The sequence below is a fragment of the Mercenaria mercenaria genome, chromosome 16 (assembly GCF_021730395.1).
Source record: "Mercenaria mercenaria strain notata chromosome 16, MADL_Memer_1, whole genome shotgun sequence".
In the NCBI taxonomy this organism is placed as follows: Eukaryota; Metazoa; Mollusca; class Bivalvia; order Venerida; family Veneridae; genus Mercenaria; species Mercenaria mercenaria.
Genome location: NC_069376.1, coordinates 70,532,274 through 70,549,993, shown reverse-complemented (window position 1 = coordinate 70,549,993; position 17,720 = coordinate 70,532,274). Strand labels below are relative to the sequence as shown.

The 17,720-nt window shown below is 35.2% G+C and overlaps 1 protein-coding gene across 8 annotated transcripts in view; it reads right to left on the bottom strand.

The window, feature by feature from the left end:
• The window catches only part of LOC123541529 (transcription factor Ken-like), a 104,185-nt gene that overhangs the window by 67,920 nt on the left and 18,545 nt on the right, over positions 1–17,720 (bottom strand). For 7 of the 8 annotated variants that reach the window (XR_008367942.1, XM_053527353.1, XM_053527354.1 and 4 more), the window contains exons 3-4: positions 17,295–17,451; positions 15,499–16,314 (exon numbers count right to left, since the gene is read on the bottom strand). Coding sequence is in view for 7 of the 8 variants with exons in the window: in XM_053527353.1 (XP_053383328.1) it covers positions 15,499–16,314; positions 17,295–17,451 (973 nt within the window). In the remaining variant the exon portion in view is untranslated. Of the gene's footprint in view, positions 1–326; positions 3,595–15,498; positions 16,315–17,294; positions 17,452–17,720 lie in introns of those variants that run through there. The other variant, XM_053527350.1, reaches the window with a different exon arrangement.

Sequence of the window (17,720 nt, the reverse complement as noted above, 5' to 3'; positions counted from 1 at the left end):
TTCAGCTATAACAGAACCGTATGTGTCTACTTCATTAATTAAAAGACAACAATTATGAATTCTAAAGAAAACAGAGTATAAAAATAAAAAATATACTTAAGAAAATACTTAAGTTCGTTATATCGTGCTTAAGTAGAAATGTGATATTTGCTTGACTAAAATAAGTACTGCAGACAGAAACTACTAACCATAGTATAATTTAGCTACAAATAAATTGTTATAGAAAAAATCAACATGAAATAACAAGAAATTAAGCAATAGCATAATTTTGAAATAACATACTTAACTAAGTAATTACTTAAGTTTTTTCGTGAAATCGGGGCCAGAGTTTGGAGACTAATCCCTTATCTCAAGCATTTAAAAGGTATCTCAGAACATATTTTAAATTAACCAGTGGTAAGGGTGCAGGGCTTTTATTTATCTTTGATAACTAGTACCAATATTCAACTACTTCTGAATCAAAAATTGGCACATTGCTTCCTCACAAGATTTAACCATCTGTTTTATGGGGATATGAATGTGTGGATGTCATGTTTTTGAACATAAAATGAATGGAAATATAACATGTTCCTAGGAATTTCATTTAATGGCTAGGCACAAGCAAAAAATCCATGAAAATTAGTACCCCACCAATATTTCACGATACTTGTTAATGTAACGTTTTTATTAAGTTACTAATTTTTAAAAATTATCATCCTGCTCATAATCATCCTCTAATTTCCCAAAACTATAAGTCAGAACAATTATTTCCCAATTTCCGGGAAAGAAGCATTTGATTTGAATTACTACAGGTTTTCAAACAGTTTCATAACCTAAGACCGAACATCTCATTTGTCCCTTTTAAATTAAACAGACTGGTCTCTAAAATCAATGTTATATTCCTGAATTCTTGGCTTTCCTGAAAACTGAACTTCTGATATAACCATTCTGGTTCCTTCAAGTTTTAAAGCAACTTATTAACACATTTTTAAGGCAATGTTTTCTCTCAGTAATCCATAAAACATATACAACCTTTTGCACAATATTTTTGATAGTTTATTTGACTATCTTGCAAAATTGTATGTCAATCAGTTTGTACCACTGGTCACTCACAAAAATGTTGTGAAAAAGGTTGTAAACCTCTACAATGCTTTTGAAACAAAGGAGAAAATTCTCATTCTTCCTGCTTTTTTACCAATAACCTCTGCAATGCTTGAAAACAATAGAGAAAATTCACATTCTTCCTGCATTTTTAGCAATAACCTCTACAATTCTTTTGAAACAATGGAGAAAATTTGCATTCTTTCTGCTTTTTTACCAATAACCTCTGCAATGCTTGAAAACAATGGAGAAAATTCACATTCTTCCTGATTTTTTACCAATAACCTCTGCAATGCTTGAAAACAATAGAGAAAATTCGCATTCTTCCTGCTTTTTTTACCAATAACCTCTGCAATGCTTGAAAACAATGGAGAAAATTCACATTCTTCCTGATTTTTTACCAATAACCTCTGCAATGCTTGAAAACAATGGAGAAAATTTACATTCTTTCTGCTTTTTTACCAATAACCTCTGCAATGCTTGAAAACAATGGAGAAAATTCACATTCTTCCTGCTTTTTTTACCAATAACCTCTGCAATGCTTGAAAACAATGGAGAAAATTCACATTCTTCCTGCTTTTTTACCAATAACCTCTACAATGCTTTTGAAACAATGGAGAAAATTCACATTCTTCCTGCTTTTTTACCAATAACCTCTGTGATGCTTGAAAACAATTGAGAAAATTCACATTCTTCCTGCTTTTTTACCAATAACCTCTGCAATGCTTGAAAACAATGGAGAAAATTCGCATTCTTCCTGTTTTTTTACCAATAACCTCTGCAATGCTTGAAAATAATGGAGAAAATTTGCATTAATCTTTCTGCTTTTTACCAATAACCTCTGCAATGCTTGAAATCAATTGAGAAAATTCTCATTCTTCCTGTTTTTTTACCAATAACCTCTGCAAAGCTTGGAAACATTCGCATTCTTCCTGCTTTTTTACCAATTACCTCTGCAATGCTTGAAAACAATGGAGAAAATTCACATTCTTCCTGCTTTTTTACCAATAACCTCTGCAATGCTTGAAAACAATGGAGAAAATTGACATTCTTCCTGTTTTTTTACCAATAAACTCTGCAATGCTTGAAAACAATGGAGAAAATTTGCATTCTTTCTGCTTTTTTACCAATAACCTCTGCAATGCTTGAAAACAATGGAGAAAATTCGCATTCTTTCTGCTTTTTTATCAATAACCTCTGCAATGCTTGAAAACAATAGAGAAAATTCGCATTCTTCCTGCTTTTTTACCAATAACCTCTGCAATGCTTGAAAACAATGGAGAAAATTCACATTCTTCCTGATTTTTTACCAATAACCTCTACAATGCTTTTGAAACAAAGGAGAAAATTCTCATTCTTCCTGATTTTTTACCACTAACCTCTGCAATGCTTGAAAACAGTAGAGAAAATTCACATTCTTCCTGCATTTTTACCAATAACCTCTGCAATGCTTGAAAACAATGGAGAAAATTTACATTATTTCTGCTTTTTTACCAATAACCTCTGCAATGCTTGAAAACAAAGGAGAAAATTCACATTCTTCCTGCTTTTTTTACCAATAACCTCTGCAATGCTTGAAAACAATGGAGAAAATTCACATTCTTCCTGAATTTTTACCAATAACCTCTACAATGCTTTTGAAACAATGGAGAAAATTCACATTCTTCCTGCTTTTTTACCAATAACCTCTGCGATGCTTGAAAACAATGGAGAAAATTCGCATTCTTCCTGCTTTTTTACCAATAACCTCTGCAATGCTTGAAAACAATGGAGAAAATTCTCATTCTTCCTGATTTTTTATCAATAACCTCTGCAATGCTTGAAAACAATGGAGAAAATTCACATTCTTTCTGCTTTTTACCAATAACCTCTACAATGCTTTTGAAACAATGGAGAAAATTCACATTCTTCCTGCTTTTTTACCAGTAACCTCTGAAATGCTTGAAAACAATGAAGAAAATTCGCATTCTTCCTGCTTTTTTACCAATCACTTAGTGTTATATAAGTCTTATAATATCTATTTTCAGTGTCATAATTATACATTCTCTGCAAAACTTGATGGAAATGAAAAATGTATCCATGAATGTAAGCAAGAGCTTTAAAGGTTAAGTCAATATCAAATAAATTTGACATAAATAATATTACACTTTTCCATTTTTTTTTTCTTATTCTTGTAATTCTGTAATTTTCAAGGGACTAAACTATGTTTCAATTCATGCACTTTTAGGTTATCTTTCCTTGAGCACCTGTAGTTACAATATCTACAGCTGAATGGTTTTTCTTTAGTATGCGTTCTAATATGCCGCATCATTGCTCTACGACATTTGAATGCTTTTCTGCAATCTTTGACTTTACAAACGTGCACAACTGATCCATCGAATTTACATGTAGAATAAAATTCTGGAAAGTTCTGAAGAGCCTGGGCGTCTGTTAGTTTTCCTTCTTCATTGTAGTATGTACTTTCACTCTGGTCTATAGCCAGTACCGAGTTTAATGCCCCACTCAAATCTATATCTGAAACAGAAAATGGCTATCTGTGTGTTCAGTAAAACTTCATTATAGATGCAACTGATATATTTCTCCTAAAAGAAAGAAACAAGACCAAACTCAATTTTATAATATGTTTAATTTTGTTACATTTCAGTTCAAATTACGACTACATAATGTGTATTAATTCACAACAAGGCAGGACCACATGCGTGCTATAGGCTGCATTTTTGTTGGAAGATTTTCCAGCTTTAAAAGGAGGAATATCCTAAGTGTCCATGCTAGCAGTATTTTAGGCATAGGTGGACACCTGGGCGTAGCTATGAACCTTTCACATAAAGAACTCTATATCTCTTGTAGAGTTTGGAATGATTGGAAGTGATGCAGCCAGCCGCTGACCTTAACTTCTTGGCCACAGGTGCTACTAGCAACACATATGTAAAGTTCAGAAGTTGATACGGCAGATATAGCTCCTTAGGTTGTGTCTGGAACTCTAACCCGGCCACATATACACCAAAATGTCCATTTTTGGCAGTCTGAATAATTACAAAACAATCTAACCAATCTTATTGCTTGTATCAAGTCATAGTTCATTAATCAGTCAATTACTAAGATATCTGAAATTTAAGAGAAACCTCATCAACAATTGCCTACTGCTATCAGAAGAAAATTTCTGATAAACTAGTCAGCTTTTCTATAAACATTGCAAAGTAAATATGAAATATAAGGAACATTATATGCAGTAACCTGTTTCATAAGGATACCATAAACATAAAGCCAGTTCTTTTATAATGGAAACATAAAAATGTAGTGACAAAATCATAAAATGATAATGACAAAAGCTCATAGAACACAAAATGCCCCCCTGATGCATTCAGTAATAGCACAAGGAATAGAAATTATTTGGTCACTGTGCACAAAAGTTCTAGTGTTCTTTGTCAAAGTGACCTTGACCTATGACCTATTGACCTCAAAATCAATAGGGGTCATCTGCTGGTCATGATAAACCTTCCTATTAAGTTTCGAGATCCTAGGCCCAAGCATTCTCAAGTTATCATCCTGACACATTTTAAATGTTTCTGGTCACTGTGACCTTGATCTTTACTTACTGACCTCAAAATCTTTAGGGGTCATCTGCTGGTCAGGACCAACCTCCCTTTCAACTTTCCTGATCCTAGGTACAAGCGTTCTTGAGTTATCATCAAGAAACCATTAAACTGTTCCTGGTCTCTGTGACCCTGACCTTTGACCTACTGACCTCAAAATCAAAAGGGGTCGTCTGCTGGTTATGATCAACCACCCTATCAACTTTCAAGATCCTAGGCCAAAGCGTTTTTGAGTTATCATCTGGAAACTGATAAACTGTTCCTGGTCACTGTGACCTTCACCTTTGACCTACTGATCTCAAAATCAATAGGGGTCATCTGCTGGTCATGACCAACCTCCCTATCAACTTTCATGATCCTAGGCCCAAGTGTTCTTGAGTTATTATCCGGAAACCATTTAACTGTTTTGGCTCACTTTGACCTATTTACTGATCTCAAAATCAATAGGTTATCTGCCGGTTATGACCAACCACCCTATCAGCTTTCATGATCCTAGGTCAAAGCGTTCTTGTGTTATCATCCGGAAACGGATCGGTCTACACACAGACCGATCGATCAACATCTGCAAAACAATATACCCCTCCTTCTTCAAAGTGGGGCATAAAAATGTACTCAACTCTTCAATAAAGAAAACATTAAAATGTTGACTCCCTTCTTCAGTAAGGGGAAAAGTTAGGATAGGATAAAGTATTAAGATATTCAATAAAATCACTGAAAGATAATCAAACCTTCAGCAATCAAGGTATCAGGAATACGGTAAACCAATTATCCCTTTTGTGACAGAAACATGGGAAGTGATGGTGGTGTAAAATATCCCTAAAATAATTCTGAAACTGTCATTGACTATGCTAGTTAACTTGTGACAAAGTTTCAGTGTAGCAAATTTTCCAACCCAATCTGCCATAGTAAGCTGGTGGTGCGAATATAAATTAATAAAGTGGACTGCAAACCAAAGTTTTTCCAATCCAATCTGCCATAGTAAGCTCTGGTTCACACACTGGTGTGAATTAAATTAATAAAGTGGACTGCAACCAAATATTACTTATCAGATCCACTTCAACAACTGTAAATAAGTCTAAACTACATAGCAAAGTAGACCGCAAAGGAAGTTTTAGCCGGGGATCAAGTCTTACAATTTCTTTTTTTCTATCTGAAAACTGATAATATCAGAAACTCAGTGAATGCCAATTAACACTAATAAGTGCAAATTTAGTGGGATATTTAATGTATAGATATTAGGTATGATTTCTTCTGACAAAGCAGAACTTAGGCAAAGGAAGTTTAACTAGAACTGTCTCAGGAGAGACAAATACCCCCACAATACTGTCTTCTCACAGAAGAATGGCAACCATAAGAAAGACATGGCCACAAGAAGGTGCAATTTACATCGACCTTGACCTGTAATTAATGATGTTACACCTGTGTAACAAAATTTATGTAAATCTGTCAAGCCTTTCGTGAGTTATTGTCCTGCAACCATGAGTTTGACAAATTTTAAGTTGGAAAGAGGCCATAACTACATATGAGCCATGCCATGAGAAAACCAACATAGTGGGTTTGCGATCAGCATGAATCCAGACCAGGTCAGGATCCATGAGGAACCATGCTATTTGCTAACCGTTTCTCCAATTCCAATAGGCTTTAAAAGTGAACAGCATGGACCCTGACCAGACTGCGTGGATGCGCAGGCTGGTCTGGAACCATGCTGGTCGCAAAGCCACTATGTTGGTTTTCTCACGGCATGGCTCATATAAAATTGGTGGTTTGTAGCCAAAGTCGAACTTTACCTCTATTTTATGATGTTACACCTGTGTACCAAAAACATCTAAATCTGACAAGAACTGTCACTGGAGTGTTTAATGACTCCAATGGTGGATGAATATTGCACAATAGGTTGAGTCTGTGTTATAAAATATTAAATAATAAGAGAGGTACAGATAAAGAGTATCAAAACACTATATAAGTATAATTATAAGCAGAAAGAGGGCGTAATTCAGGAAATATTGGTGCAAGAGTTATGCATCTTGTGTCATATGATGTGGGTGATGATGCGGAACATCTATTTTAAGTTTGAATCAAATCCATTTAGTTATAACAGAGATATAGTGAAAATGCATCAAAATTAACCTTAAATTCTAAGTAAAAGGGGGCATAATTCATGAACAAGAGGGTCATGGTGACCCTGGATCGCTCACCTGAGTAATATGAGCTACATGTTTCAAATGTCAAACTGATGATAAAATATTAAGAAAGTCAGTAGGTCACATTCATGGTCAATGAAATTCAGTTTTACGATTTGTGTGCAAAACTGTGTATGTCATCAAAATTTCAAGGCTGCATCTTAAAAAACAAGAAAGTAGGTCAGTAAGAAAGTAGGTCAGCAGGTCAAGGTCACAGTCAAGTGACATCATATTACTTTGGGTCATTAGGTAATTATAATTAAACAACCTTGGAAATAGGATCAGATGATTTTAAAGTATTTTTTCCTATATAACTTACATAATAACTAAGTGCCCACAGGGTGGGGCCTCTTTTAACCCCTGGGGCATAATTTGAACAATTTTGGTAGAGGACTTCTAGACAATACATCATACTAAATATCAAAAGCCTAGGTCGTATGGTTTCAGACAAGAAGATTTTTAAAGCTTTTTCCTATACAAGTCTATATAAAACTTGGGACCCCCAGGGCAGGGCCTCTTTTCATCCCAGGGGTACAATTTGAACAATTTTGGTTGAGGACCTTAAGACAATGCTACAAACCAAATATCAAAGGTCTAAGTCTTGTGGTTTCAGACAAGAAGATTTTTAAACTTTTTTTCCTTTATAAGTCTATGTAAAACTTTGGACCCTCGGGGTGGGGCCATATTTGACCCTAGGGGGATAATTTGAACAATCTTGGTAGAGGACCACTAGATGATGCTACATAATAAATATCAAAGCCCTAGGCCATATGGATTTGTACAAGAAGATTTTCAAAGTTTTCCCTATGTAAGTCTATATAAACCATGTGACCCCCAGGGCGGGGCCATATTTGACCTTAGGGGGATAATTTGAACAATTTTGGTAGAGGACCACTAGACGATGCTACACATCAGATATCAAAGCCATAGGCCCTTAGGTTTTGGACAAGAAGATTTTTAAAGTTTTTCCTTTCGGTTGCCATGGCAACCAGAGTTCTGCATGGAATCCAATTCTTTGACAATTTTGAAAGGGGGCCACCCAAAGATCATTCCTGTGAATTTAGTGTAATTCTGCCCAGTGGTTTTTAAGAAGAAGATTTTTTTAGAAAATGCTGACGGACACACAACGGACAACGCATGACGGACGACAGACATTGAGCGGTCATAAAAGCTCACCATGAGCCTTTGGCTCAGGCGAGCTAAAAACTGGTGTGAGTTATGCACCTTGTGTCACATGATGTGGGTGATAAGGTGGAACACCTATTTTAAGTTTGAATCAAATCATTAAGTAATAACTGAGATATAGTGAAAATGCATCAAAATTAACCTTAAATTCTAAGTAAAAGGGGGCATAATTCATGAAAAATTGGTGTCAGAGTTATGCACCTTGTGTCACGTGATGTGGGTGATAAGGTGGAACATATATTTTAAGTTTGAATCAAATCCATTTAGTAATAACTGAGATATAGATTTCTGGGAGTGACGCAATGGGACGGGACAAAACTGACTCCTATATAGCACCCCACAAACATGTTTGGTGGGGGTATAACAATCCATACACATCAAGACCACCTGAAAAGGTAAACCATTCAATGAAATGGCTCCAAATGTGTTTTCTGTCTTCTGCTGTGTGAACAAAGGAGGAACCTGTAAGTCCTGCTTTAACAAATACAGCTGGAATTTTACTGAAAACATTAACAGTAAAATAAATTTTCTCTCCAGTGTTTGAGGTACAAACAGTTATCAGAGCAACATGGCAAAGGACCATTAAAAAATTTATATACATTTGTTTCTCTTTCCTTTGTTTGAAACTGTTAATTACAATCATAAATACCATCAGGACCCTCTATCAAAATGTCTGAGGGAAAGCCCTGGATTTCACTTACAAGTAGTATTTATAAATGAAAACATAAAGTATAACACTTCAAATCAATTTTATCATTTAATACCTCAACTTTCAGTCACAAACTGTGTGTGAATATGCTGCAAGTGAAAGTGCGAGTTTCATTTACAAGCACTTAAAATAACAAGAGCTGTCCATAAGACAGCACACTTGACATTTCTCAGTGCTCGACTCTGTATTAGAGCTTTGCCAGTAAAAAAATCCAAGATAAAAAGGGACATAACTCTGTCAAAATTCAAATCAGAGTTATGGGAATTGTGTCTCCTCGTGTAGACTTTGATAGTAAATAACTATGTTGAGTTTCAAGTCAAAAGCTTTAATAATAACAGAGATATTTGACTTTATCAAAAATTTTAACAAAAAAAATCTAAGTTAAAAAGGGACATAATTCTGTCAAAATTCAAAGCAGAGTTATGGGGATTGTTTCTACTGGTGTAGACTTTGATGGTAGACAAGTATTTTAAGTTTCAAGTCAATAGCTTTGATAGTAACAGAGACATTTGACTTTATCAAAAACTTTAACCAATGGCGACACAGATGCCGGGGCGTGTACAATAGCTCTACTTTTTTTTCGAGCTAAAAACCACCTGTGTCACACTGATAATTATGTCTACTCTAAAGATGGCAATCCATTTGTGCCACTGTGAGTGGTCTACAAATTACTGACAATTTTAATTATCATGTATCTAAATAAATATGGGTAAATGCTCCTTGCATGTACTTTATATTTCAAAATCTGCTAAAGAAATTTTAACATTTGCCATTATAATCCAGTGCAACATCCAACCGAAACTTTTCCTGGTCACGGCACCAAACACATGATCCAAAATTTATTGACTTTTTCCTAATATATAGCATTTTTAATTGAGAATTTTATCATATTTTCCATATCTTATTACTGTTTCATTCCATAATATGATATTAAAAGCAAAGAAGTATTTACTATACAATACATGTATTTGTTCAACGAAAAGATGGTTTTATTTTGATAATACTGTTAACAGAATTAATGAACTTCTTTAAATATATATGGAGCAATTACATTTCAAGAAAAAATCTCCAAATGTTTGCAGTAATCCATCTCTAGACTAAGCCTTGAGAAAAAGTCCCCGAGCTTTTGATAATTTCCATGACAAGTATCAAATTCCTTGACCTTAGATAAATTCTAATTTCCCTTGCTTTTCCCTGACATGTGGGAAGGGCCAATCATATACACAACTCATCTGCCAGTACTAACTGTTCACACACAGCTTAGTCAAAGATAGGTCAGCTAAGCTAGGAAAAACAAGTCCTCAAACTCTAAAAAAAATAAATACTAATTTAGGCAAAAATCAATCTACTAAACATTACTTAAAAGGGACAAAGGTTGTTAAACTCTGCTCAAACTGAAGACAACCATGAATGACGAAACTTGACATGGTATTAACTGTTCATCAAATGTTCATGAAGCCCAATAGCCATTTGCTGTTCATGGGATTATTCATGAACCAAAGCTCATCATTTATGAACTTTGGTTCATGAACAAATGATGAACTTGGATCATGAACTGTTCATCAATTGTTCATGAACCAAAGTTCATGATGTGGCCATTTGCTGTTCATGGGATTGTTCATGAACTTTAATTCTTGATTTATGAACTCCAGTTCAAGAATTATTCCATGAACTGGTCTCTATTTTTCACAGGGGAAATCATGTTTATAAAGTTTTACTGATGTCCAGTCATGAGAACAGCAACACAGTTTTGCCTGATCTGTGTTCTTTTAAAGTATTACCTTTCAACCACTCAACTAAAATATGGTACATAAGTAATCTTTTTACAGATATGTCACATTTACTATTCAACACATAGTCCCGCTCGTGATCTACAGACAGACAGACAAACAGAAATACTATGGTTGCTTTATCTATGTGCAGAAGTCATGAAAATAGTAACAATGTTTACATTTTTAACCTAAGTAAAAATACAAATTTCCTCAATGCAAAACTATGTCACTTGATTCTTAAAGAAGAAATAATCAGCTAAGCTTTTGAAAAACAAGTTCTTGTAAGTGCAAAACTACTGTAACTACATTGTATATAAAATAAAGAATCAAGTACCATAGTTTTACATCGAGGAGGTTTGTATTTTCTGTTAAACAGATAAAAAATTTCATTTGCATATGAACATGATTCTTTTTACCTGTTATCATTTGCGTATGAACATGTAATGGAAGCTAAGTACCTGAAGTTTAATTTAAGTGACTAAATGCATTAAAATTGTTACATTAAAGTCTGAAGATGCAGAGGTGAGATAACAAGACAAGATGAAATAACAGCTGTTCAGTTACATGGACAAGTGAACCCAAAATTCTGGTTGTTCTCCATCCCTCCCCCACCAAGAAGAAATGTAAGTATAAACAAGACGGCCAAGATGGCCCTAGGCTGCTCACCTGAGCAACACACCATGACAGTGTAAACATGTTTTACCTAGTGTTTCATGGAGACAAATATTCTGACCAATTTTCATTAAGATTGGACCAAAAAACGTGGCCTCTTGAATGTAAACAAGCTTTCCCTTTGATTTGACCTGGTGACCTAGTTTTTGACCCCACATAACCCATTTTCAAACTTTATCTAGAAATCATCAAGACAAACATTCTGACTACCGGTAAGTTTCATAAAGATTAAGCCATAAATGTGGCCTCTAGAGTGTTCACAAGCTTTTCATTTGATCTGATCGGGTAACCTACCTTTTTTACCCACATGACCAAGATTCGAACTTGACCTAGAGGTGAGCTAAAAAGTATGTTAGAAACTAAGTATAGGGGGTATATTTTTCCTAATTTCCAACAAGAGATGAACATTGTCTGAGCAAATAAAAATCAAATTGTGTAAGCTCCTATTGATGTTCTTTGGAACAGAACAATCTATTAAACTAAATAAGGTGCAAATATTATTTCATGGACAATAACCATGTTAAATTTTAGTGATGGGCAATGACTAACACAGGGTATCCCAGTAGCTCACCTTGAGCACTTTGTAAGTCCAGACAATAAGCTCATATCTACTTCACATGCTGATGATGTATACCCTTTGTATAGGTAGGCTACGTATAAACTTCATTTCAGATGGATGGAAACTGAAGATGAGTACAAACTGAAGATGAGTACAAAAAGAACATGTACAGATGTTTTCATATTTCAAATTCTAGAAATCACTCAAGAAAAATTGTCCAACATGGAAGTCCTAAAAATGATGTATAACCAAGTTTCATTTCAACTGGATTGCAACTGTGAAAGTAATTGAGTTGAAAAGAAAATCTGACAGACCAACTGACAGGAAGTCAGACAGTTCAAACGCTGTATGTTTCCCAGGTTTTCAACATAAAAAAATGAGGAACTTTCTGAACTTTCTGAACATTTTGCCTCTGTGTATGCTTCAATTCTGCATCTTCTAAAAGATTATCAACACAGGTCAATGTGATGCTCTTTCATTACAAGACTGTTACAGATCACTGGTCCATGGTCTGTGCTATATGACCAGTCTTTAGTTCAACACCATATTTTGTTAAGCTAAAGTCGAAACTTGAAAAGATAAGTAACTGAAATTTATTCTAACACCATGTAATAAAACACTTCTAAAATGGCCTGTTGGTCAACAGTGAAAACTACCCAGACCTCAGGCAATAGTTTTTACTACTGACCTGACACCAGCAAGCCATTCAATAAATGAATAATATTACAAGTTCTCAAGTTACTTGGCAAAAGTAGTTTTCAATGTTCAGGACCTTGTGACAAAAGCAACAGGGGATTTCTACTGCATAAACAAAATCATGATAAAAGTCAAGTTTAATGTGGATCTTAAGTTATTGTGTGGAAAATGGTTTTCAAAGCTCAGGCCTCTGTAACCTTAACCTTTGACTTACTTACTCAGAAAATGACAGGGGTCATCTACTTCATAAGCCAAATCATGCTGTCAAGTTTTAAGGCTCAGGGTCAAGTTGTTCTCATGTTACCATGCAGTAATAGATTAATGTTCGAGTCTTGATGTTGACTTCTGAATGACAGACACCAAAAACAAAAGGGGTCATTAACTTCATAAGTCCAATCATGCTATCAAGATTGATGGTTCTGGGTCAAGTGGTTCTCAAGTTACTGAGCTTAAGCAATTTCCAAGGTTCATGCCCCTGTGACCTTGACCTTGACTTACTGAACCAAAAGATATTAAGGGTCATTTACTTGATAAGCCAAATTATGCTATCAAGTCATAAGGTACTGGGTCAAGTGGTTCTCATTTTACTGAGCAGAAAGAGATTTTAAAGTTTGGGTCCCTGTGACCTTGACCTTTGTCCCCCATAAAAAAAATGTGGTTATCTATTTTATAAGCCCAATGCTATGAAGTTTGAAGGTTCTGGGTCAAGTGGGTCTCAATTTATTGGGTGGAAACCATTTTCAAGCTTCAGGCTCCTGTGACCTTAGCCGTGACCTTAGCCTTTGATCTACTGACCCAAAAACCAATAGGGGTCATCTACTTCATAAGCCCAATCGTTTTGAAGGTTCTTGGTCAAGTGATTCTCAAGTTACTGAGCGGAAACTGTTTTCAAGGTTCAGCCCCTGTGACCTTGACCTTTGACATACTGACACAAAAATCAATAAGCCCATCCATGCTACCAAGTGAGAAGGTTCTGGATCAAGTGATCAAGTTATTGGCGGTAAACCATTCGTTTTACAGACGGACAAACTAACTGACGGGACCAACAGACGCAAAGCAATGTACCCCCATCTTCAAAGGGGAGCATAAAAACTCAATTTCATGGACAAAGATGTATGCAATGTTACACCTTTACACTCGCAAAACTTTTAATATTACAAGTAAATTCGGTAATTTATATATCCCACCTAATAGGGTGTTTTGTGAATGAGGGGACTATATTTTGAAAGATATTTAATTTTGAAATATACTGGTACCCGAGTTATGTACAAAAGGACTGTGCAATGGCTTGTTGGTTCCTATTTTTCACATAATAATACAGAGGCAAAACTCTGCTCTACAGTGATCTGTATTCATATTAAGTTTCATGAAGATCCAACAATAGGTTACTCTGTTTTGTGGGAAATTATGAATTTTAGAACAATTTAAGGACAATTACAGTGTACTTATTGAAGAGATCCTGATGAAAGAAGAGCATTTACATGTGCCCTGTAGTAAACTATATTTGTATTACATTTCATGAAGATTCATCAATCATTTAATGGATTTCTTTGTAATGTGAGAATTTATGGATTGTAAAACAATTAAAGGGCTATAACTCAACCTAATGAAATTGTGTGTGCTACCCTCCCAACCCTATAGTGATTTACATTTGTGTAGTTTCATGAAGATTCATCAATAAGTTACTTAGATACAGTAAATAATCCCTATCATTTACCAAAACAAGGGCAAAAACTCTTGCTTTTTCTGGGTCAAGGGGATAACACAATGTGTGAGCAAAGGTCATGTGCTACTTAAATCATTTTGTGAGGTTTGATGATTCTACTTAAAATACTTTTTTAATTGTAAGCATTTTAAGCTTTTTAACAAAATCAAGGGGGCAAACTCTGCTTTTAAAAATACTTTTTGAATTATAAGCATTTTTAATATTTTAACCAAATCAAGGGGCAAACCTTTGCTTTTACTGGGTAAAAGGGGATAATACAATAAGTGAGCAAAGGTCACTTACTAATGAATAAATATGTGAGGATTGGTGATTCTATATGAAATACTTTTTGAATTATAAGCAATTTCAATTTTTGAGGGACAGACGACAACAAAACATTAATGTTAAGTAAATGAAAATGGTATTACTAACAAATTGCATGTAGACATGGGTTTAAGAGCATCAGACCTATGTTGGTTATCTTCCCAAAATGACCATCTTTCAATCCTTAAAAATAATAATCTCAATAGATTTTGTTTGCTTTTACCAGCATTTGTTTTGCCTAAATTTTGCAGACCTGTATTTTAAACACTTTATAAATAACAACAGACATGTTTATTGTTTCAAATACACACCCACAGATCTATCAAAACAAGGCAGTCTGTAAGACAGCTATATCCCCTGCCACTGTTATGGATAGTGAAAGGGATGATGGTATTGGGTGGAAGCATTGACACTGTTAAGTATGTTTTATAGTCTATCAATGAATTTGAAAATCCTTCAAGGGGTTTAGTAGATACTTAGTGGAGACAAAATGGGAGGCTCAAACCTTTGACCTTGAGTTGCTTTGTGAAACTTAAAATTTACAAAGAGGCTATAACATATGGCCAAATTCCGTCACTAGGGAAGATTCCCGAAATTTTGATAGAATGATGGTCTTTATTATTCATTGTCCGCTAATATAATATTTAAGTAGAAGGTGTTTGATTATTATTATTGATTAAATATATGTTTGTGTGAAATAACTTTAAATGTTTTTAAATAGATAAGAATGCACGTAAACTAACAAAACACATTTTACATTATTGTTTTATTAAACATCTGTAACAGCATGCTTAAAACAGATCCCTTAAAAAGAATATTTAATATGCGCTAGAAGGAACCATTTGGTAAGCTAAATCTTGTTTTTGAACAATAAGTTACATCTGATTTGAAAACCTTGATAATAGTTTGACATCAATCTAAAGGCAAAACCATTTAGTGGGTGGCAATATAAATTTTGTATCTCCAAAGTGAAAATAAGATTGAAAGATGGTCTTCACAATAAAGAAGGAAAATAGCACTTACTGTATCCTTGAGCTGTGACAACATCCTGATTCCCAACAGCACCTTGAGAGGGGTCAAAATTCATCCCCATAGAAACATTAGGGTCCCAGTTATCCTGGGGTACAACAGGTCTACCAGGCTCTACGCCCGTAATTTCAAGCTCCATCTCACTTTCAGTTAATGCCTCTATTTTAACAGAAACATTTGGGTCCATTTCACCACTTTCACCACCCTGTATGTAACTAGGTCCTGATATCACATTTGACAAGTCTGAATCTAAACTAAGTCCTTCTGCTAGAGATTCATTTGGAATGGTAGTATTGGCGGATTCTAACTGGGCATCATCATCCTTTTCACCTGACTGAGATCTACTATCAGACTGAACGCTTATCTCTCCTGATTGTGACTGGTTCAAACTTTCAAGTTTACTGTGATTTATAGCACCATTTTCACTTTGATTTGAGGCTTCATTATCACTTCCTGGTTCTATTTTTATCACCTGTCCATCAAGTTTATTATCTACCCTAACAGGGCTTGAACCTGGTCCTGAAGCAAGATTTCTACCAGAGTCAAAGTTTAAAGGGGCTCTCCTTGGTGAGTGAGAAACTGTGTAAGGCTCGTGTCTTACACCAGGAGACCTGATCAGACTGCCAGGTGATGCTTTATGAATCCCTACTGGATGAACGGAACCCCGACCTCTGTGTGAAGGAAATCTGGCTGATACGGCTGTGTAAGGGCCAGGCGTGCCTCCATACTTGCCTGGACTGGTCTGCATACACTGCTGGAATAATTCAGCTGCTCTACGTTCTTTCTCTGCTTCTTTTCTTTTTTGGTGACCTGAAGATGTACAACAAAATATCTTTTAATCAGTACAACGTGTGACATGGCAAATAAATCAAATTGTGAAGGGAAAAAATTAAAATCATAATAGATACTACAGAAACATTTTTGTCACTTTTCATTGACAGGCATACTTAAGATTCACACAAATTAATTCTTCCTTTGAAGGCATGTGTGCACCTCTGACAAGGCATATGTGGCCCCTTTAACATCACATAGTGCTGGCAACTAACAACTGGCAAAGTGGGTACTGTAAAAGCACATATTTTTGCTGGGTCAAAATTTCGCGAATTTGAAATTTTGAGTATGTTCGAGAGGTTTTATATTCGTGACATTGTAAAAATGGTATCAGTCTTGAATCTGAATTATACTAATGGTGAATATTTATGCCAGGATTAATTTTCGCGAGATATACTACGATATAGGGCCTCAGGAATATTAAACCATCGCAAAAATTTCTGTAAGTTAAAATGTCTTGATATACAGCATAATTATTTAGTAATTACTACAACTCTATCACCTTGATCTGCTAACTGTTTAAGAAAATATCTGCTCATTACATTACCAATCACTTTTGCAGCATCAGGATTCGGTCATGGTAAATAGTGCATCTCTGCTGCAGAATTTGTACGTATTTCGTAAAACAAATCTATTGAGAGTTACCGAGTTTCAGTAAATAAGAGGAACTAGTGGAAGGGAGGTTAAAGGAGCCAAATATGTCTTGAGCAGAAAAATCAGGGGTATAAAGTCACCCGCCCCTCCCACATCACAAACACACTCCCCTTTGTCCCCTTTAGAACAACTACAGGATTTTGTATCCCTTCTCAAGCACTGCCTGCTGACTGAAGTGCCATTCCAATCCTAATTTTGCCAGTCTTTTAACTACCAGTGGTAAATAAAATGCTCAGAAAAGTCTATCTGTACATATCAATTCTTTATATACAACGTACTTGCTCAGCATAAAAAGTATTACATACTCTTAAGACAGAAACCAAGAAACTGTGATTTGATATCTTCATGATCTTCAAGGAAACCTTTACCGGACACAGAGCCAAGGTGACTGAGTGTACCGTCAGCAACACTTGCTGTGAGAATCACTGACTCCTCATCAGTAGTGGAGGCTAGTTGCTCAACCTGGAAAAAGAACATACTGTGAAATCATTTAAATCAGTGGGCATAAAATTTCGTGGTTTGCTGAAAAAAAGCAATTTCATGTGGTCGTAAATTCATGGATTTCAGTTTCCATGTCAAAAAAAAATACAGGGTCGTAAATACATGGATTTCAATTCTTGGTAAAAAATACCATATAATATTCCGCAACTGTGCTGCTAACTTGATGAGAAAACCAGTGATGCGTTGCTATGGTAATTAGCCTACCCGTCTTCTCAATTAATAGGTTTTAA